Below are 23,831 nucleotides of genomic sequence, written 5' to 3'. Positions count from 1 at the left end.
AACTTTTATTTCATTAGAATCAACAGCGTCGGTGGTGTAAAGGTTAGCATGGTTGCCTTCCAAGCAGTCGATCCGGGTTCGATTCCCGGCCGACGCACTGTTTTTTCTTCAAGAAACTTGATTTTTTTTAAAGAATACATTCAGTCACGGAGCTAAGCACCCATACTTTTTAGTCTGGAGTTATAAAAGGACAGGGTTCTGCAGAAAAGGGACATGATGTAAAGGTAAAAACACGAAGAACGCGAACATCATGCTGAATTCGGCAGAACACTGTTAGGCATTGTGTTAATTGTAGTAATATTAGGTACCAACTGCCAGATATGCCAAGTGTGTATGTATCTTATTATGAGTTTTAAACAATACAATATACATATTTGACAGTCTAGAGCATTTCGTTCTATCATGAAGGCAGAAGGCTACCCATGCTGGTCTCCATGAGGGCAGAAGGGTGCTTCCGTGAAAAGAGACAGGGTGCAGCACCCTTCCATACCCCTTCGGCTAAAAACCCTACAAACAGCATCCGAAACTGTGATTATTATTGTTTTTTGAGGGCTTCGTCGCTACTGTATTATTGGTGCTCAAGGCTTATTTTTTTGCATGTTGTGGTGTGGATGTCACCATAGTGAAGGCCGCCTGTCCAGAGATCTCTCTAGTATTTAGCTTCAACTTTGTTATAATGCGTCAATGCAATATTCATATACTATATATTTTAATGGATATGTGTTAAATATAAAACAGTATAGAAATTGCATCCAGCAAAAAAAATATTGCTGGTGATGAATTTATATATTAATCTTCATTTATACCAAACTGTTGGAGCAGTTATCGTCACGTCTGACGGCGAATACTTTAGACAAAATAGTGTATGCCATACCGTTTTCGCAAATAAATAAACAGTATAAGAGGGCACCAGTGTAAGAAATATCTTTGAATTGTATCTAGAATGCATGAATTGCTCTAGAAATGTATACTGAAAGCGGTGTATTAGCGCCTTGGAGCCGTCCTGGTTGGTCTAGCAAGGGTGAGGGGGACGGAACAGAGAGCGCACAAAGGTTGCAGATTTTGTTATGTGGCAATTCGCAGTCTTTCAAAATATTTCAAAAGTAAAAACGAGTATCTTTTGTAACAACATGTCGACAATTTATTAACATACTAAGCAAAAATTCATACATAAAACAGAACATGGTACACCAGGATACCTCGTAGTTATTTAACATTTCAAAATCCTAAACGTCGACAGGAGAATAAAAGACAGCATGGTCTAATAGACAAATGGGGAACTGTGGTTGATGAATGGTAATGATGGTGGTGACTATGTACAGCACAGCAGACCACTAGCGCCTCTCAGCTTTCACCTCACGATCCTGGAACATCAGATAAGATAGATAAGAAAAAGAAAGACGTACGCAAGTAATGAACTTTTTTTTTTGAGATTTTGAAGCGAAACTTTAATTAGCAACTGGCACCGCAAAAATGGCAACCGGATATACTCGTAATTATATACTGTGATATATGTGACTGAAATATTAAATACAAGTTTATCATTAAATAAACGGCCATGTTATTCAGGGGTGAATCTATGATTCGAATTATATGTACTCACACTTATATTAGTGACTTATAGAATCCTTCCCGGAAAACTTTATGTCGCTGAAAAAGGAACAAAGTTAAGACATAATGAGGTACATGTATACTTGTTTGAAGGAATCTTTATGACTGAAATCCGATACAACCGTCTAAAGGGCGGTTTGGTTAAAACTGACAACAAAAACTGCAAATATAATTATAGAACTGGCTATTCTTTTGAGTTATTTTGATACATGGACGGGTTGATCTTATCTGCACCACTACACGTGCCTTTCACGTGATCAAGGTGTAAATTTACTGTACCCATTCGTACCCCACTGGTTTCCACTTCCCCAGTTGTTTCCGCTTCCCCAGTTGTTGCCGCCTAAGTTACTTCCGCTTCCCCAGTTGTTGCCACCCAGGTTACTTCCACTTCCCCAGTTGTTGCCACCCCAGTTGTTTCCGGTTCCGGTTCCCCAGTTGTTGCCACTTCCCCACTGGCTTCCGCTACCCCAGTTGTTGCCACCCAAGTTACTACCACTTCCCCAATTGTTGCCACCCCAGTTGTTTCCGGTTCCGGTCCCCCAGTTGTTGCCGCCCCACTGGTTCCCGTTCCCCACGAGCCCGCACCGCTGCCACCCCACTGATTGTTGCTTCCGCCCCAATTTCCAGTTCCCAGACCTGTACCAAAGTTGTCAACTGAAATTTAGAATACTGAGATTCACGCACAGCTCTCGCCCAAATTCTCGAACAATCAAGATCATGCTAAACACACTTTTTCAGTATAAAGTTTGTGTAATATTCTTATTTCATAGAGATCTGTGACCTTGAAAAGGACATTAATTTGCAGGTAACCACGGTAAAAGATGTTTTCGTTCATAAAATCAAGTTTAAAGCAAGTAATAAAAAATTATGTCTAAATGTAATATGATACTTTAACCTGTTACGTGTAAGATGTTTCGAGGAATCGTGGTCAGGGTTAACATAAAACTGTTTTATCTTGTACAAATTAATATGATATCAATTTAAAGACTTTCCAACACACATACCAGAAGCCAGGTTGGCTTGTCGACCTTACCTCCCGTTCCCCAGGATCCCGAGCCCCAGCTGCCACCAAGGCCTCCAAGGCCACCTAAACCACCCATGTCACCGTAACCTGAGGAAGGAAAATGGATAGTTGCAGAACTAAAACGCTATGGCAAGGGTTGACTACTTTTGTCAGACGAAACCAGTAGGATAACTATTTGAATATGCTCCCTTTGCTTATAAACGCAGATTTAATATCTATCAGAAGGGAAAACAAGAGTATATATCACACCTCCGATCGTGCTTCCGCCGAATCCTAAGCCACCAAGGCCACCTCCAACTCCGAATCCAGATCCAATACCTCCTCCGTATCCGGATCCAATGCCACCGCCAATTCCGTATCCGGATCCAATACCCCTCCGATTCCGGATCCAGTGCCACCGCCAATTCCGTATCCGGATCCAATACCACCGCCGATTCCGTATCCGGATCCATGACCTCCTCCGACACCCCAGCTGCCACCGAATCCAGAACCCAAGCCACCAAGACCCGACAGTCCAGCGCCGTAGCTTGCTCCACCATAACCACCAAATCCGCCGATACCATGGCTGACACCGCCGAATCCCATGCTGCCACCGAACCTCCCGGAAGTCCAACTCCACCATACCCACCGATGCCCTTTCCATAGCTACTTTTTCCGTAGCTTTTCTTGCCGTAGCCTCCTTCTTTCCTGGGAATACAATATAATCAGTGTTACACTATCTGGGCAACTTTATGTTGATGACGATAATAATATGCATTTGCAGCATTGTCTCAAATGTAGGTGTTATTGCTAACACAGCTCTCTCAAACACGCGTTGTTGCCGTTTTGGAAACTTAATCATGAACCTTCTTTTATTTGGACATACTAAAGTACGGGTTTATGTAATAGTAAGATGACATGAAGTAAATTCTTAGTCGAGCTACGCTCACTCCGCCCATTATTATTCATTAAAAATACTTCAGGTCTTCTAACTGACGTAGAATACAACCTCATTGGCTGATATATTGACAACGCAAAATCTGAAGCAGGGAATGTGTATTGGATGAGTGGCAGTAGGCGGACCTTTAAACACCCGCGAAAGGTTAAATTCTTAATGATTTAGTCTATTGCTTAATGGTTGCCTGTCTGCAATTATATTGGCTTAATTAAAATATAGGTTGTATTCTAATGTTCGTGTTCTTACCAATGACTGGCATGGGGACTGGTACGGGAATAACAGGCACTGGTCTGGGTACGGGAATCTACAATGCATTGTAATGTTACCTTCACTCTGTTCGTTTGAAACTCTGGGTGTTTCCGAATTGGAAAACGTGCATGCGAAGTAATATTAATACCTTTATTTTTAATTCACCTGCTGGATTAAAATGGTCTGGAAAACTACCTTGAACATATCTAATGGATTTGTTTATGAAATCGCGGCGTTTGCAACACTTTTTTTGATGATTTCTACCGATCACATCCACTTACCACGGGAATGATTTTTGGCGGTGGGGCAATCTTGACGATCCTAACAGGGACTACGGGTTTCACGGGGATTGGTCTGGGGATTGGCACCACCTGCAGTTGACAGACGGGGGTTAGTGGGGGTTCATAATGCTACTTTTTTGCAGTTTAGTTTAACCGACAAAAGTGTCTGTTTTATTGATATAATCTTATTCAGAACTAGTATCTGATTCTAACTGCCCTATAGTTAGTTGCGTATTCTTCAGAGGTTAGCGTTAAACGAACTATTGCAAACAAATTCATTTGTAACTTATCAGTGTTATTCCGTTATTCACAGAATAGAGCTCAATTGCACTTTACCGGAACGGGGATTGGAAGGAATTTTGGTTTGGGCATGTGGACCTTCTTTCCATAACCACCAGTCTTGCCGTAGCCCTTTCCACCGAAACCGCCGAGCAGACCGGCTCCCAGAGAGGAACCAAAGCCAAGCCCACCGGAGCCATATCCTCCAAGGCCTCCAAGACCGGTACCGAAACCGCCCCCGTACCCTCCTACTCCCCCGCTTAGCCCTCCGGAGCCATATCCTCCAAGGCCTCCTAGGCTGGTACCGAAACCGCCGCCGAACCCTCCTACTCCCCCGCCTAGTCCGTAATTGGATCCAATCCCGCCACCAATACCATATCCTGAGCCGCCGAAGTTGCCGAGGCCGATGGAACCCAGCCCAGTGCCAGTGACACCTGTGCCGATCACTCCACTGACGCCGCTACCCCAGCCTAGCGCGGTACACGAATATTATTTAATGAACCTAATATAATACCCTTCAGCGATTTATTTGGTTAGGGGTTTAAATGACGTGTGCGTTAAATTCATGCTATTTGTTGCTTAAATGGCAAGCGCGTTTGAAAGAGCTGTCAATGTTGCAACACAAAATTCATGTAATTAAAATTTAAAACATTTAATGATTGAATTGATTAATATCAATTACTAGCTTATTTCGTATTAATGTATAATCATTCACATGTACATACCTCCATGTCCGAGTCCGGAGCCTCCCCAGGAGCCAGCTCCCCAGGACCCCCCGAGGCCGCCGCCCCAACCGCCAGCCCCCAAGAGGCCACCTCCGGACAAGCCGCTTGATCCGTAGCTGGCGCTCGCGTATCCCACCAGAGCCAGCACAATCAGTGAGGATATCCGTGTCTTCATGTCTTTCAGGAATATAAAGTAAAATTGCCATTTATTTTGGATCTTTAACCCCAACTGTATTTTTTTATCCTTGAAATCAAAGGATCGCTTTCTTTCTCTTTCCGATTATTTCTGTCCGAAAAATTATTTACTATAATAGCTAGTACATTCGTAATTGAGTGTCCAAATTTTGCCGCCGCGTTTCAGCGCACGAAACGCGCGTGCAAGTTATGAAATGACACCAACCATCAACGAAATTGTTTTAGAAATTGAAAACTTTCTATTTTAATTATTTATATTGTAGAAACCTGTCAGCTCCACGCATTTAAAGAGCTAGCAAATGAGTTTCATAGCCCAAAAATGACGATAAATTCAAATAAAATTATCTTGAAAATAGTGTCATTATTCAGCATTAAGAGAAAATCATTAACACAGTAAATATAATATCAACATATAATTCTGAAGACAAAAACTCAGGATCTGTAGTCACCAACGTCTTGAGCCTGAGTGTAAGATTTAGTCTCAGAAAATTGAGTTCTTAAATGTTTAAAAATATCTTTAATTTAAGTATTACTGCTGAAAGATGTAAGCCTGATTGTAACCAGATTATTTTTAACATATGCATCGTTTTTAACAAGCCGCTATAATAGCATTTTTACAACAAAATTTATTTTTCGCCATTTTGAGTGTAAGTTTCAATGGATGACCCTGCTCATTTTTTTCAGTTATGAGTTATGAGCGTACATCCAGCCTCTTTGCAATGCAAATGAAAACTTTAAAGGCAAAACAGTGAGGACAGTTTCTGATTAGTATACATATATTGATGGAAATAGACTCCGTATGCAAAAATGGAAGTATGGAAAGTTTGAAAAAGCGAAAAAGATTCTTCTTTTTTTACATTTTAGTTTTTCGTTGTAACGCAAAGAAAATCACAAATGCTAGTTTTTATATACTGTATACATTATAATATACTTGAACAATAAAGAAATAAATAAAAATAAAAGTTGATTCTACAGTAAACACTTACCTGAGGTTCAAGCCGGGCCGCAGATTTTACACTGTGATCTCCGGGATTGGTCCGGCTTTTATACCAACCTCCGAGGGCATACCTCCGTCAACTTCCCCCTAGAAATAACGCCTGAACTTCTGACATTGAATTAAGTGCCTCTGTCAAGCTTTTGCTATTTCTGACCGTTAAAATTTAGCCATTAAATCGAAACATCGACTAATTTCGATCATATATCCAATAAAATTCATAACTCTGATCACTGCGCTAGGCAATTTTAACTCACGTCCGTGTATATACAATTAAATTTGACAACCCTAGATATGAAATTGCATTTGAAATTATCTACATGTATGGGAATTAAGACATTTTGTATAATAGTTGTGCATTTCTTCTTATGAAATATAAATGTAATAAGATGGACGGAGAGCAGCAAAAATGGAAGGTTATTAAAGCAAAAATTACATCATGCTTTCAAATTTGTGCATCGTGCTTCATTGCATCCTGAATCTGCATTGCTAGCTTCGTGAAAGGTTATTTCTTAATCGCAAATATAATCATGTTTAAGTTATGTGTTTACTAGAGCTATCGTTATACCAATGTAGCTTACTTCCTGGCTCGCTAAATCCTTATTAGCGCAGTTTTCTAAAACTCAACATAAATAACAAACGTCAGCCAGGATCATGACGAATATTATTTTGCGTGTATTTCTACAAAACAGTTGTGGAAAACCATTCGTTACACTCATACATGTGGAAACTACCCATTACACTCGTATATTTGGACAACACGTAGTACGCCCGAACTTGCATAAAAACTCCATTCACTCATAACGGTGTGGACAATACTTATTACACTTGTGCGCGTGGACACTGCTCATTGCACTCGTACGTGTGGACACTGCTCATTGCACTCGTACGTGTGGACACTGCTCATTGCACTCGTACGTGTGGACAATACTCATTGCACTCGTACCTGTGGACACTGCTCATTGCACTCGTACGTGTGGACACTGCTCATTGCACTCGTACGTGTGGACAATACTCAGTGCACTCGTACGTGTGGACACTAGTCATTACACTCGTACGTGTGGACGACACCCATTACACACGTATGTGTGGACATCACTCTTTACACTCGTACGTGTAGGCAATACTTAGTACACTCATACGTGTGATCGACACTCATTACACTCATACGTGTGGACGACACTCATTACACTCGTACGTGTGTACGACACTCATTACACTCGTACGTATGAACGACACTCATTACACTCGTACGTATGGACAATACTCATTACACTCGTACTTAATGACAATACTCATTTCACTCGTACTTAATGACAATACTCATTACACTCGTACTTAATGACAATACTCATTACACTCGTACGTGTAGACAATACCCATTACACTCGTACGTGTGGACAATACTCGTTACACTCGTACGTGTGGACATGACTCATTACACTCATACGTGTTGACAATACTCATTACACTCATACGTGTTGACATGACTCATTACACTCATACGTGTTGACATGACTCATTACACTCATACATGTTGACATGACTCATTACACTCATACGTGTTGACATGACTCATTACACTCATACGTGTTGACATGACTCATTACACTCATACGTGTGGACATGACTCATTACACTCATACGTGTTGACATGACTCATTACACTCATACGTGTTGACATGACTCATTACACTCATACGTGTGGACATGACTCATTACACTCGTACATGTTGACAATGCTCATTACACTCGTACATGTGGACAATGCTCATTACACTCGTACATGTTGACATGACTCATTACACTCATACGTGTGGACAATGCTCATTACACTCATACGTGTTGACATGACTCATTACACTCGTACGTGTTGACATGACTCATTACACTCATACGTTATGACATGATTCATTACACTCGTACGTGTTGACATGACTCATTACACTCATACGTGTTGACATGACTCATTACACTCATACATGTTGACATGACTCATTACACTCATACGTGTTGACAATACTCATTACACTCATACGTGTTGACATGACTCATTACACTCATACGTGTGGACATGACTCATTACACTCATACGTGTGGACATGACTCATTACACTCATACGTGTGGACATGACTCATTACACTCATACGTGTGGACATGACTCATTACACTCATACGTGTGGACATGACTCATTACACTCATACGTGTTGACATGACTCATTACACTCATACGTGTTGACATGACTCATTACACTCATACGTGTTGACATGACTCATTACACTCGTACGTGTGGACATGACTCATTACACTCATACGTGTGGACATGACTAATTACACTCATACGTGTGAACATGACTCATTACACTCATACGTGTGGACATGACTCATTACACTCATACGTGTTGACATGACTCATTACACTCATACGTGTTGACATGACTCATTACACTCATACGTGTTGACATGACTCATTACACTCGTACGTGTGGACATGACTCATTACACTCGTACGTGTTGACAATGCTCATTACACTCGTACGTGTTGACAATACTCGTTACACTCATACATGTGGACAATACTCATTACACTCGTACATGTTGGCAATACTCGTTACACTCGTACATGTGGACAATACTTGTTAGGTTTAAGATAATTGTATATCAAAAATCTTTTAAAATTGTATTATTACTATTATTTTTATTATTGTTAATATCATTATTATTACATTATTATTATTATTATTATTATTATTATTATTATTATTATTATTATTATTATTATTATTATTATTATTATTATTATATAATAAATGTACGATATGTTTGGGTACTGCATATCTACGTTGCTATAATCCAGCCCATCAATAATTTATATCTTAAACCTTGTTATACCTTTAACAAATACCAATATAGATATGATTTATACATCATCAGGATGACGAGCTTGCGAACCACATGTTTATACATATTATATCTCACTCCCGAAAGCTTATCGACAGCTTAGCATTTTGATGTTTAAAAGTGACACTCTTATTCAAAATCAATACATACACATGTAAAACAAACATAAATTTTGAGTGATAGCATTTATGGAAAATATTAAATACTATTAACAGTATTATAACTGTGTATTTAATAGCAGAAATCGCAAAATATTTAATGATTGGTGAATGCTAAAATATTTACTTTGATTTACTGTAGTCTCATAAGGTAGCAATACCGTGTTTTCTGCATATTTATTGAACTCGGTATCCTTCATAAGAACCACTGTTTTCGACTTTTGTAAGCAAATGTATTTAATGTGTTAAATCTTAATTGGGAGTAAAAGTGCATCTTTAACAACACTATTCAAATGTTCATAAGTTTTTCTGTGGATCTAAGATTTGGAGTAATAGTGCATCTTTAATGCGCTATTCAAATGTTCATAAGTGTTTCGGTGGATCTAAGATTTGGAGTAATAGTGCATCTTTAATGCGCTATTCAAATGTTCATAAGTGTTTCGGTGGTTCTGAGATTTGGAGCAATAGTGCATCTTTAATGCGCTATTCAAATTTTCATAAGTTTTTCTATGGTTCTAATATTTGAAGTTGGGTGTCTAAGGGCCGGAGAACTTTGAACATACTCTTCTTATGAGCCAAACAATGTATGTTTTAAGATACATGTGGTACGGAAAGTTCTGGGTTCTTCTGCATGTTTTTTTTTCGAAAATGCTGCCATTTTGACGATTTATTTGTAAATGAAAGCTAGTTCGTTACTTAATCTTATGTTTTCTGGTTTTCTTATGGCATCCGAGTCCAGTTTGCCCTCTTAGTGGAACCCGGTGCATCTAACCTTGATATCCACAATACCGCAAACAATGGGATCGTGTATAACAAAAGTAGGTGGGAGATGTGACAACAACATAAATGTAATAACACATGTTGTTCCGGTGGTAAGATTCACGAAGCATCCGAACACACTAGATTCTTCTAAATGTTTGAACTGATTTTTTTCGGATTTTTATGGTCACGATCAAATGTGCTTTAAGACAATAAAAACATGGTGTTAATTTTAGATGCAAACCCGTTTGCAGACTTATTGATTGTTGTTTGCTTGTAACCCTAACCCGCACAGACATGAACGAGAATACCCGTATATACTCGTAACATTATTTTTAATCTCACTCCGCAGAAGCATGATTTGAGCACATATGGAAGAGGGCACTAATTGATGTTGTATACCAAACACAAGCTTGCTGTAATCCAGTCCTTCGACCATGTAAACCGATGTAAATAAACCATATACACCAATCTGTCCCCCTATGGGCCAATAACTAACCCCAGGGTCACGATTTGAACACTGACTAGAGGACCATTCATTAGCTCATAATACATATCAAACAGATACCCGGTGTAGGATAAGCAGTTCCCTCATAGATAGAAGTCCTTATACAATAGTGAGCTCTGGGGCGGAGTCAATCTTGTCCACAGGGACACAAATCTGGTAGGCCGATGTCTATCTGGTGATGGAGACATACATTGCAAGTGTTGTGTTTTTTATATATGTGGCTCTTATAACCATAAACGTTATAAGAACGTTATGGGATAATTAAACTCATGGCGAAAATAGCAACGCTGAAAACCTTGAAATTGACGTTCAAACACGGAGCAAACGTCTTTGTACTGAATTATGTTTATTCCGAACATTTACCACACCTGATCACTTTTAAAAATTTATAGGAAATTGCATATGTTTTCTCCAAATAAGGTATGCATTTCATCCAATTCTGGCTTTAAACGATTATAACCATCAGGATATCCGAGCACGAGCACGTCTACCCACAGGTGATCATTATATTGCATTATATCATTATATAATGATAATTTTTTCAAGTTATACTCTTAGAAATTTATTGAAATGTCATTTTAACAATTTTAGTTATTGTTTGTTAATCTTTAAACAATATTATTGAACTGAAAGGCCACATTTTTTTAACATTATTAAAGGACTGAAGGGCCATATTTTAGTGACCAAACTATGTGACGATCACCTGTGCGTGTACCCAATTCACAATAAGTTCATTGCACGTGACACTGTAGCTATTAAACTGAACTTAAATGCATGATAAAAAGGGGTATTTTTGCCTCTGAAGGATTTTCGTCTTCCAGTGCAGCAACAACAGCAAGAGCAACAAGATTCAAGCTGCATGATGTTGTCGCGTGGGTGACTGTATCACTTAACTTATTCACTTATCACAACCTAGCCTTAGCTTGCTTACAGGGCATTGAGTACGTAAAATGTGTTTTTGTAAATACCATGCCGGTGTGTTCAGGTGCACATTGCAAATATATTGACAAATTTTGAGTATATTCATATAAGTTGTAGGAAAATCTACGATGTCTCTCGTCATTTCCTGATATCGATTATGTATTTTACAATCAATAACCAATCAACGCTACCAGACGTCTTTACGTCTACTCTCCTACGTTACCAATATGGCCCCAAACTGATTTACTTTTTCACAAACGTACTTTAGTATGTGGGAACGCTTAGTCATCATTTAGTAACACAGACAGTATAAAAACGGCAGATAAATAAAATCCCTACAAACGTTTTGGATATCTATAATACAATTCAGTCCACTGGTAAGGATTGAATTATTTTGCATTTATGCTTTTCAAGATATACTAGATGTCTAACTTAAACTTTAAAATTGAGGAATGAGTTTAATAATCAAAATGCTCGAATTTATTGAATTTTAAAAATTGGTTGCCATATATCATTTCAGTCTCGCGCTCCTGGTTACCATGGAGATGGTTCTACTGTTGATAGCCCTGTTGCCAGGACTGGCAATTGCCGGAGCTCCACGTAAGCAGACATTTAAATTCTGATTGACATTGTTCAGCTTCTCCTATTACATTAGAAAATATTACATTAGAAAATGCCTATTTGTGACCTTTTGTTTTGTAATTTGTTTTCAGATTACCCGATATTTGGCCCCGGTGTTGGCGGAGTTGTTCCCCCTTACCAGCATCTACAAGAATATAATGACTTTGGATCTATGAAAGCATTCGTTGGTAAGCGTTACATGGATATTCCCATGAATTCGATGCCAGGTCCTGTGTACCAGGGAATAAACGCATTGCCATGGACACAGTTTAAGGGGCAAATGCAAAACTTCCCCATGTATCACAACTTTATTCCCAACCAACCGCCGATGTTCCACGGAGGGGCAGGCTTCCCGCCAAATGGCAACTTCGGCCACCAGTTTTGTGACACACGGGTACCCTGGCAGATCGCCCATCAGGCCTACTGGGGCACACCAAACACGGAGCAGTTTGGCGAAAACATGGGTGCCAACCAGGTTGCTTTTCCACAAGGTTACTATGATGACCAGGGAGGATGGAAGCCACTTCCGGTGGACAATCCACTCGAACACATTATGTCACCCAATAGCGGTGCCCAGGGTCAGGTGGCGGTGAATGGTGCGCCTTACTATGACAACAACATAAATTGGATGCCGAACCGCGCCACGAGCGGGGTCTTCGGGCCGAACACAGGACCGGAAATCCAGTTCGGTGAACAGAAGAAAGATGATGTGAAGCCTAACGACAACACGAACAACAAGGACAACATAGTGGTAAGCTCTGATACATTGTATGCTATATCAAAGTTACAACATTTAAGTATATGAAAATGTACGGATTTTGTTTGATAAAATATCTGACCGTTGCTTTATGCTTCTTAAGCCTGGCTTTCACCATTATTATATCAAGCCTAATTGCCCACCGATGTCAACAGTTTGGTGAAACTTGGCAGATCCTAAATACATTCGGATATGCATTCTTCGCCATTTGTGGGGGCATTTGGTGATCGTATGTGCTCGTAGTTGAATGAGGCTTTCATATTATAAAGATACTGTATGAATGAGCTGGATAATTCTACGATTTAAATATTAAGATCTGCTAGACATATCGCTGTTTATCTTGTTACCATCGTTGACTAATTGCCAGAATTCGTAATTTTACCGTAGGTTAATCGTCAGCATTCGAACAAACTTATAGAAAATAGACCATATTTACCCAATTCACGAATAATAACTCTACGTCTGGTGACATCGCTACTGAAAACGTGACTGAAATCTAATAAGCAATTTGGTAACACACATGTTTGGCGTTAAAATTCCGGCGACTTAGATGGGCGATTTGGATATAAAATCCCGTAGACCAGCGTGATTGAAAATGTACGAACCATGGTTATACTTTTCATTAGATCAATTTCCATCTTGTTTCAGTCGATGGTTCAAGACGGGGTCCAGACACCACCAAACCGTCAGCTGAGAAGGAAACGGTCAGTAGCCGCCAGGGTGCGCTCCATCCTTCTACGGGATGCCTCTGGACATTAAACATGAAATGTTTCAACATTATTCTGTGAACAGATGGGAAATCCAAAGATCTATGTGCCCTATATGTGTCGTCGTTTTTGGTTTTGTAAGAATATGTACATGCATATGGGTCTTTGATTGCTTTTCTCTGTTATTCAGCGTGTGTGATTGGGCTATAAAAAACGACTTATGTTCCATTTCATTCCACAACTCGAACTAGATGCCCTAAACGTGGTTATATAGACGAATGACTATCCGATCACATGAGGATTGCAAGTCGTACGCCTTTTGCTAATTGCCTAGGGACCTGTTTCGATAAATAAAGATATGAGTCGTAAGCTGAAATGATCTTAGTGTCACAATTCCTTTTTTGCTATTTTCAAGTCATATTTGTGTTAGTTTTACAGTTTTTGAGTTGCAAACGAAGTTAAGAATAAAACTTGAACAATCAAAATGTTGCTATCATGTTATGTTTTCTAACATATGGGTCATGTACTATTGGGTATGTCTTAGATGGGTGCTCCTCATTGAAAAACCCAAGTCTGAAACCTCAAAAATAGTCCGGCAATTTCTTAGGTACTGTTTACAAATCGCTATGCTCCGCCCACGTACCTCATTAGCATATAGTGAGTCAGTGGTCAGTGGTCATCTAAGTGTTACGCTTAGACATTCCCATACATTTATTTTTGATAAAGCATCTTATGGAACTCGGGATTTTATCTGTCATTATCTAAGACTCTATCATGAAAGATACCGGTACTTGTACGCACTTTTCTCTAATTATTTAATCCTAAGTGGTACTTGGCCTTTCATTGATTGGTCATACATCATCTCCATTCATCGAAATTTAAGCCAACATAGAACAGACTGATGTTAAAATATGTAGTTTCAAAACGAAGAGAGAATGGGTCGGATTGCAAACAAAAAGTTGAAATATGCGTTTGCCTTCGAAATGGTAGTACATGTATAACAAATTGAGCATTTAACATTATAGATTTCATAGTCGTAATCTGGTTCACTTTTATCACCATTTGCCGTTTATTGACATGTACTCGTTCATGTATAAACTGACGTGCTACGTGTTCATGTATACTGTACACCGACGTACGTTATGTTGATCAACAGTATTCTCATAAATTGAAAAGTCCTTTGCTCCCTGAAGCTATGTTTATGAAGTACAATTTAATAATGATTGAATTAAACAAAATAAGGTTAATATCTTATTCAGTAAAAACCGTTTTCAGAAGAAAAAAAAACACTTAAGAATAAGTCATCAAATACCATGACGTATATCTTGTAAATAATGTATTTGTTTACCATTTGACAAACACTATGACGTATCTAGTTGTTGTTATAACATTTGTAAACATATTTTTGAAGTACTTTTTCGTTGCAATTTTTTTCCTTCAATATGAACATGACACAAAGAAGCAAACAGAACATTTCAATTCTATTCATGATTGAAATGATGTACGTGTAGTTAGCGGCCTAGCGGCGTGAAGTTAGCGGCCTAGCGGCCTAGCGGTGCAATATGGTATCTTATTTCAAAGTATGAATGTATGCCTTTTCTTCTTAAACAATGATAAATTAACTGATTTTGTGCACGAAAATCAATTTCAAGCCATTTTCAAAATATTTTTCAAAAAAGGTTATCAAACATTTTTCTATTTTATAGCATGCAAACATGCCTGCTCTGCTAACAAAATGATATATTTGCTGTTTATATGCACCAATCATCAGTCTGAAGCGATTTTCAACATTTTCGATCAAGCGATCTAGCGGCCTAGCGGCCTAATATGGAATCTTATTTCAAAGTACGAATACATGCCTTTTCTTCTTTAACAATTATATATTTGCTATTTATATGCACCAATCATCAGCCTGAAGCGATTTTCAACATTTTTTCCAAGAAGTCGATCAAGCGATCCAGCGGCCTAACTTTGAAAAAAATGTTGAAAATCGCTTCAAATTTATATTTTGTCCACAAAAACAGTTAATATATCATTGTTTAAGAAGAAAAGGCATGTATTCGTACATGTACTTTGAAATCAGATTCCATATTAGGCCGCTAGGCCGCTAACTTCACGCCGCTAGGCCGCCAGGCCGCTGGATCGCTTGATCGACTTCTTGGAAAAAATGTTGAAAATCGCTTCAGACTGATGATTGGTGCATATAAATAGCAAATATATCATTGTTTAAAAAGAAAAGGCATGTATTCGTACTTTGAAATAAGATACCATATTGGGCCGCTAGGCCGCTAACTTCACGCCGCTAGGCCGCTAGGCCCTAGATCGCTTGATCGACTTCTTGGAAAAAATGTTGAAAATCGTTTCAGACTGATGATTGGTGCATATAAATAGCAAATATATCATTGCTTTAGAAGAGCAGACAAGTTTGCATGCTTTGAATGGAAAAAATGTTTTATCAACTTTGAAAAAAATGTTGAAAATCCCTTCAAATTTATATTTTGTGCACAACAACAGTTAATATATCATTGTTTAAGAAGAAAAGGCATGTATTCGTACTTTGAAAAAAAATCCATATTAGGCCGCTAGACCGCTAACTTCACGCCGCTAGGCCGCTGGATCGCTTGATTGACTTCTTGGAAAAAATGTTGAAAATCGCTTCAGACTGATGATTGGTGCATATAAACAGCAAATATATCATTTTGTTAGCAGAGCAGGCATGTTTGCATGCTATTAAATAGAAAAATGTTTGATAACCTTTTTTGAAAAATATTTTGAAAATGGCTTGAAATTAATATTTCGTGCACAAAATCAGTTAATTTATCATTGTTTAAGAAGAATAGGCATATATTCATACTTTGAAATAAGATACCATATTGCGCCGCTAGGCCACTAGGCCGCTAGGCCGCTAACTTCACGCCGCTAGGCCGCTAACTTCACGCCGCTAGGCGGCTAGGCCGCTAACTTCACGCCGCTAGGCCGCTAGGCCGCTAGGCCGCTAACTTCACGTACATATTGAAATGTTAATTTCGTTTCCGTAAAGTAAGACAGTGCTTATTGCAATAATGCGTTATTAGCCTCATTGCCGACGTGTTTTGCAGAAAACAGACCAGCGAAGGTGTTGTTTAAAATGGGTTTCGGACATTGCATTCACCGGCATTTAATTCCTGTTTTAAATGTAAGGCAAGACCCAAGAACATGATAGTTTCCTGATTCTGTTTATTTGATAAGCGTTATCCAAATAACAAGAGAATGCATAAATAACGGGTATATTTACATTTACATTATACTAGATATTCTTGGTTGGGTACATATATATACATACATGAATGGAAATGTTAGAACAGTTTTAACATAATGACAAGACATCGTACACACATTATATATATATACACAGTGTCTTCACTCATAACAGTTTTAACATAATGACAAGACATCGTACACACATTATATATATATACACAGTGTCTTCACTCATAACAGTTTTTAATGAACAGGAAAATGTTTGAACGATCTGCAATATTACTGTCCTTCTGGCTTCAGTTTGAAAAGAAAATATCTGCCAGTAGAACTACAAAAATGATTACTTCATTTTTCGAATCATTCATTTTTCAAACTGCTAGAATTCTAGTGGAAAGAACGCACATCCAGGAAAATGGTGTCGAAATACCAGGCATCCGGGGGAATGTAATGCTGCTTTCACTTAATGAAACGTACACATTTTCTATCAGGACTATTGAGTGGATATAATACGTAGTAGGTATAAGGAGCTATTGGAACATGGTAGTCTTGCTGCAACGTAAGAATTGCATATAATGTTTGACTCATGAACCTAAGCAACGAACAATTCTGGTTAAATATAGCTCGTTAACTGTCAGACAGTGTTTGTCATGGCCTCAGCCTCGTACTCATCATCCAGTACGCGGACCACGGGCTTCTTGGCGGGGTACTTCTCGTCCTCGAACTTGGCCGACATCATTAAGTCACGTGCCTTCCTTAGAGACGCGTTCGCGGCGAACACATTGTCGTAAATGAGTCCGGCGATCACTCCACCAGTGATGGGGCCGACCCAGTAAAGCTGCAAGTATTTTATTGGTTTATGTAAGAAACATTTTGATTTGGTCGATTTTCACGTATCAACTCCACGCTTGCTCATCTTAACCCCCCCCCCCCCCCCCCCCACTCTCACACACACACACACTCACATAATCATAATTATGCATACGTATGTATTAACTCAACGTTAGCGTTCATAACCGCGACCATATAAAACTATTTCTTGTACTTGATTGACATATTTGAAATCTAGAACCTGACCAGACATGTTCAAATGTTAGCTTCTATAAGCATAACTCATACTACTCACCCAGTGGTCGTCCCAGATATCCATGACGACAGCGGGTCCCAGGGACCGGGCGGGGTTCATGCTCGACCCACAATACTCAACCTGCAATACGCAACACAAACCCTACTTCATAAGACTGGTAATTCACACATTCTTACATATATTGGATTCATGCAGCAGGTCAAAGGCTTAAGGTGGGTTTCAATTTGTAATGGGCTGAAACAAAGAGTGGTACAGGCCAAATTGGTTTGGTGTGTTTTGGGGACACTCTTACGTTCATGCTTATGATTTGGTTTACTTTGGTCCTACAAATGATCCATATGAACAGTGATTCAGGATCATTTCGAGCCCAGTGGGCATTCAACTTAATAATAGCACAATGGAGGGACCCCTTGCACATGGTTAAAACATGAGAGTTATCGTAGTTCCGATTTTCATATGTTCATCCTAATACTACATACAAGGTGACTTAGGAAGCTTCACAAACATATACCAACCAAGACGTTTTAGGGGTAAGAAGCCGTTACATTATTTTGGAAATTACTAGTGTCGAATGACAAATAGGCAAGCGAAATTATATTTTTACTACCAGATAAACGCACCACTATTGTATGATATAGTGCTTTCATTAAATATTCGGCTTAAGACATTTAGCCATAATTAATAAAAAAAAAAATGTTTCACATCCCGATTCTAATAATTTAATTGCTTAAAATGTGATGATATTCTGCGTAACATTGAACCATCCAGATTTGAACTAAAACTTTGTTTTAACAGCATTCTAGCCGTATTGTTTTCAAACGCTTCAAATTATGGACCCGCCCTTGGTGTATATATTTAACACAGATTCTTACATAACTGGCTTGTTGCCCTTGAAATACTGCAAAGTTGGAATTCATTGGAAATGAAACTAATATGCCACAAAACAATTTTTGTGCTACCAAAATCATATCGCATCAAGTGCTAAATGTTAATATATACAAGCATAGAGTTATTTAATGTAATTGAAAGAAATATCAAGTTTTTAATGTTTTGTTTTTTTTCAATTTTCAATTTCTCAATTGTAGCATATAATCCTGATCTGCCATGCAACAAAAATAGACATACATTATATTCAAAAATGATAATGAATAATACTATGAACGTTTTCTGAAATATGGTAAATAAATAAATGAATGAATACATAAATGAATGAATGAATGAATGAATGAATGAATGAATGAATGAATGAATGAATGAATGAATGAATGAATGAATGAATGAATGAATGAATGAATGAACGAACGAACGAACGAACGAACGAACGAACGAACGAACGAATAAATAAATAAATAAATAAATAAATAAATAAATAAATAAATAAATAAATAAATAAATAAATAAATAAAGACGGTGATATTATCGTCGAGCTTTTTTAGCCTAGTACTAGAGTGATATGATTTGATATTTGTAGCATGTTAACAGGTTGCCAACATTTAGGGAAACTTTTAAAGGTTTGTGGACAAGCTATCACCAAAGTACTATTTCATGAAGTTCAACTCGTTTGTATCTCTGAACTTTGTGCAATTTTAATATTTGTTTTAGTTTAATATGAATTTCACATGAAAGATTTACAGCAGAGGATTTACACAGGGCTTAAAGTATAAAATAGAAATGTATAATAGAATATCTGAGTCGAGATTAATGAAATCATCAATTTGCCCATAAAGCTTAATAACACAATCCAATTTTTAAGTGCAATATATTTAATGTAGGTAGCATGAAGAAACATTAACAATTAAAAGAAAAAAATAAGAAAACAACACTCCATTAAAATTCTTCAAAGGTTCCATGCATCTATGTATTCTATGTAATCAATGTTTGGGGGCTTTGGGCGACACAAGTCCAGAAATGCCAATTTTTGCTAATTCAATGACCATAACTCTGATTTTACTAAGTGCAACGGGAAACAAAACCCCAGGTGCAAAACTTCATCACCTAAATTACATTTCACCAAGATTTCATGACTGAAGTGAACATTTTTGGACTTTTGAGCGACGCAAGTTCGCATAATACAGTACAAACGCACGGACGGACAAGGGCAATTATGTATGCGTCCCCGTCCAATTTTTGCTGGGGCCTCAAAAACGCACACAAGAATATTCATTATCATACACTCAATATTGAATAAACTACTATAAAAATAAATACTCGAGGATCATTGTGATAAATGTTATAGTTAGATGACATGAAGGAAAATCTTAATGATTAAGAATGGGAGGAGTAATCGTAGTGAACAAGACCGTCTTAATCTTTAAGATATTACTTCAGATTATCTAACTGACTTAGAATACAACCTCAATGGCTGACACTTTGTCAGCGCAAATTCTGACGCAGGGAGTGCGTATCGGATGTTTCGCGACCTTTAAACTTGGCGAAAGTTTGTCGTACCTTAAAACAGCCACAAAAATGAAGTTCTTAACGATTAAGCCAAGTATTTAATGATTGCCTATATGCAATTTCATTGGCGGAAAAAATCAAGGTTAATGCACCTACGGGAGAACTAGCTTACAAAAAACATCAAGTTTTGAACATAAATATGAAAAACCTGCTATCTGATTTTTGTCAGCAGTCTTGTATCACTGATTTCCATACGTTGTCGCAAAAATTGGCTAGTTTCAAGACAAAAAAAAAGAAAAATGTCAAACGTTCATTCTATGAGATTGGAGCTTTAAATGGATGCAAGTACTCGTCTTTATCTTTTTTTTTTAAATTCCTAGTTTAACAAGGTTGGATAAGACGGTTAAACCCAATGTCAGTGTAACATACAAGGATCAATGTTTAACTGATAACCGTTGAAAAGGATAGCTTACTTTAATAACAATACATGTATAGGTAGATACATCAACTAGTATAAAGTATGTCGTCTGTATGATGATCTTTCACCATGACTGTGCACACTGTAGCCTTTCTGTCCTTACACTCAACGATGATAACTCAATCAATTGTGTGTAACCGCGACCATTATTTATATTATTCAACTGAGATATCAAGCAGTCAAAGTTAACCTAGAAACGTTGAAATGTCAATCAGTTTAACATGTAAGACTTCACTCGGTTATCATAGTTGCATAACTGCAATTATCGATATTGACCCATCTGGGGTAGATATGGTGACAGGCGGGTAGATAGGACGGTGACGGGGGAATGTGGGGGTTGCACGTGCACGCTATACTGGGAGATCCAGACCTGCACGCGCCATGCCAGGGAACACTTTGCCAGGACATCACGACTTAGATACTGAGGTTCATTCACCGCACCATAGTGTCAACAGGGAACTACCTAAGGCTGGCGACCAAAGTGTGTTATTTCAGATTCATAATAACCCAAGCGAAAAGCCAAAACGGGACACCTAATATATTACAGGGCTACGCATAGCCAATAAGCATCTTTAGTATACCACACGTCTACATTTACAGCCAATGAAATTGCAGATAGGCAATCATTAAGTAGTAGGCTTAATCATTAAGAATTTCAACTTTCGCGAGTGTTGAAGGTCCGCCCACTGCCACTCTTCCGATACAAACTCCCTGCTTCAGATTTTGCGCTGACAATGATTGTATTCTATGTGTGTTAGATGACCGGAATTCACTACGCTCACATCGCCCATTCTTAATGTATTAAGATTTTAATTCATGTTATCGAACTATTACTGAGATTTGACTAAATGGTAAAAGTGAACTCTGGCTGTTTTGATTCGACGATCAGATTAATTGGAAAATGAAACCATTCATATTTTACTCTTTAGGTCAAGATCAGTCTGAGATGCAGTTGACCCTTTATTCCGTTCAACACCAATTTCGAAGTTACCAATATTAAAACAAAACACCACTAAACGTACAGTTTTGTTGATATAAGGGTCGAAGGTACGTGGATAGACGGATGACAGGTTTTCTCGATAAAATCAGACCTACTTAGGACATAAACATAAGATATATAAATATGAGACTAATAGTTTTGCTTACCGCCCAGAGGTGACCCATGGTGACTGAGAAACCAATGGAAAGCGGAAAGCTGCCGCCCAGGTCCGTCCGCTTAGTGTCACAGGCCGCGAACACCGTCAACACTAGGAACATCGTGATGAAGCACTCCACGCCAAAACCCATGGCCGGCGTCATCCCCTCGTTGAGCGTCGTGGTACCGAGGCCGCCCCACTGAGCCGAGGGTGTAAGCGCCTTCAGGAGGCCGGCACCGGCGATTGAACCGAGGCACTGAGCGATGATAAACATAATGGCGCGGATGAGGCTCACCCGGCGCGTGATCAGCATGGCACACGTGACGGCCGGGTTAATGTGGCCACCGCTAACGTGACCCACGATCCACACGGAAGTGGCGACACAAAGGCCGAACGAGAGTGCGATCTGCACAACGTCCAAGGGATCATCGTGCCAGCCCTGCACGGTCGATCCGATAGCAGTCAATACAAGAATAAAGGTTCCAATAAACTCGGCGAACACCGCCTTCCAAAAAAAAGGTGAACGGATATCTTCAATGCTCGTAGCCATTCTTAACATGTAGCAGCAACCTTCGGAATCGTCATCGGAAATTCTAGACACATTAGAAATTTCAGTGGCTCTTTTTCCAGACATATGGATCCAGACTTGGGACGAAGTACTTCCGTTGTCAGTTAGCGCTAACAGCGGAGAATATGTGCTATATTCGTCGCTTGGAGCGTCCGCAACCTGCAGAGAGACATATCGTATGAGAGAAAACAAAACCAAACCGGGGCCAAGTGAAACTCGTTTTTTTTGTAAATCAATCAACAGTTTTAAACAGGCCAAACAAACGGTACCCATGCGTGTCAATGTTGAACCAGAGGTGCCTTTGTAGAATCAGTAACAAATTTAAGTAACTCCTGCACCCATCAGTTTAGTGGGTAATAGCATGGTCACGTTTCGTCTTATGCACCAGTCAATTGTAACCACGCCCCCCCCCCCATCGGGTCCGGGGAATAGCGGGGACTTTGACTTTCGGTCCAGCCAACCCCGGCTAAAATCCTCGCCCTGCGGGGACGAACAGATGGTAAAATCCCCGCCAAATGCCCCCTAGATAAGGCCCATTCCCCGCTAAATTTAAAGCGAAGACAAAACCACCGCATTCACCCGGCACTGCGGGGCCACCTGAAAGGTAAAAACACGGCCCATTTCCCCGGCTATCTCTGGTATACCCCCGACCCTGGGGGGCCGTGGTTACAATTGACTGGTGTATTATTATTAAGCTCGATTTCCCCAAAAACTCACCAGTTTAGAGACATGCTATACAATTTTCACTGACTCTGACTATATTTTACACAGCCGCTTTGATGATAAATGTTCAGCAGTATGCCATGATAGTAAAACAATAGTTATCACACATTAATAACCACTTTATATACGCAAATGTCCCAGTTATACTATTTTTTTACAATAAGGCCATAGTGCTGTATCTATGATTTACACCCTCTGTCGAATAAAGAAAGTGGAGAACATTGTAATAAAACTTGGTAACACTTGCAGCCCTATGAGAACAGCGGCACTGTGACAATGTTTCCAGTCTTAAAATGCACCGTATACAGCGCATCCTACCTCAAAGGCCGCGACATCCCTAGTCATGTCCACCCCATATAGGCACAAGCATGATTTTCATACAAAATAATATATCACATCCACACACGTTACATATAACCGGTCATCGCAATTTAGCTTATTGACCTGAATTTAACAAGTAAATGATGTTAGATAAATAGAGGGAGATATATGTTTTAAGATAACACCCGTCCTTGCGCTTGACGTAGATCATGGCTAAACTACCAGCATAGCTAGATAACGTCTCTATCAAACGC

At 39.0% G+C, this 23,831-nt stretch overlaps 2 protein-coding genes and 1 non-coding gene across 14 annotated transcripts in view; 2 read left to right on the top strand and 1 right to left on the bottom strand.

The window, feature by feature from the left end:
* Positions 1 to 25: 25 nt before the first annotated feature.
* Positions 26 to 97, top strand: Trnag-ucc (transfer RNA glycine (anticodon UCC)). The gene has a single exon. It is a non-coding gene; the product is annotated as a tRNA-Gly (tRNA).
* Positions 98 to 5,182: 5,085 nt separating this feature from the next.
* Positions 5,183 to 14,017, top strand: LOC128242970 (uncharacterized). Of its 2 annotated transcripts, none has more exons than XM_052960426.1 (4): positions 5,183 to 5,299; positions 12,066 to 12,145; positions 12,259 to 12,917; positions 13,572 to 14,017. In XM_052960426.1, exons 1-4 carry the CDS (start codon positions 5,280 to 5,282, stop codon positions 13,680 to 13,682), a joined length of 870 nt encoding a protein of 289 aa, XP_052816386.1. In that variant the 5' UTR covers positions 5,183 to 5,279; the 3' UTR covers positions 13,683 to 14,017. The 2 variants fall into 2 exon arrangements, with proteins under 2 accessions (XP_052816386.1, XP_052816387.1); XM_052960427.1 differs by lacking the exon at positions 5,183 to 5,299 and adding an exon at positions 9,454 to 9,508.
* A 2,812-nt stretch (positions 14,018 to 16,829) lies between these two features.
* The window catches only part of LOC128242128 (aquaporin AQPAn.G-like), a 70,963-nt gene continuing 63,961 nt past the window's right edge, over positions 16,830 to 23,831 (bottom strand). For 10 of the 11 annotated variants that reach the window (XM_052959171.1, XM_052959166.1, XM_052959170.1 and 7 more), the window contains 3 exons: positions 21,976 to 22,692; positions 17,994 to 18,074; positions 16,830 to 17,705 (listed from right to left, as the gene is read on the bottom strand). In XM_052959171.1, coding sequence (XP_052815131.1) covers positions 17,502 to 17,705; positions 17,994 to 18,074; positions 21,976 to 22,692 — 1,002 coding nt within the window. In that variant the 3' untranslated portion in view covers positions 16,830 to 17,501. Of the gene's footprint in view, positions 17,706 to 17,993; positions 18,075 to 21,975; positions 22,693 to 23,574; positions 23,672 to 23,831 lie in introns of those variants that run through there. The other variant, XM_052959168.1, reaches the window with a different exon arrangement.

Source organism: Mya arenaria, chromosome 8 (assembly GCF_026914265.1).
Source record: "Mya arenaria isolate MELC-2E11 chromosome 8, ASM2691426v1".
Classification (NCBI taxonomy): domain Eukaryota; kingdom Metazoa; phylum Mollusca; class Bivalvia; order Myida; family Myidae; genus Mya; species Mya arenaria.
Note: the sequence above shows the minus strand (reverse complement) of the source record. Positions and strands in the feature narration are given on the sequence as shown.

Excerpts from the sequence above, each read along its gene's own strand:
- LOC128242970 (XM_052960426.1), top strand. The coding sequence starts at position 5,280 with ATGTCTTTCAGGAATATAAA. Across the intron at positions 5,300-12,065 it reads ATGTCTTTCAGGAATATAAA|TCTCGCGCTCCTGGTTACCA; the intron begins GTAAAATTGCCA and ends ATATCATTTCAG. Across the intron at positions 12,146-12,258 it reads GGCAATTGCCGGAGCTCCAC|ATTACCCGATATTTGGCCCC; the intron begins GTAAGCAGACAT and ends ATTTGTTTTCAG.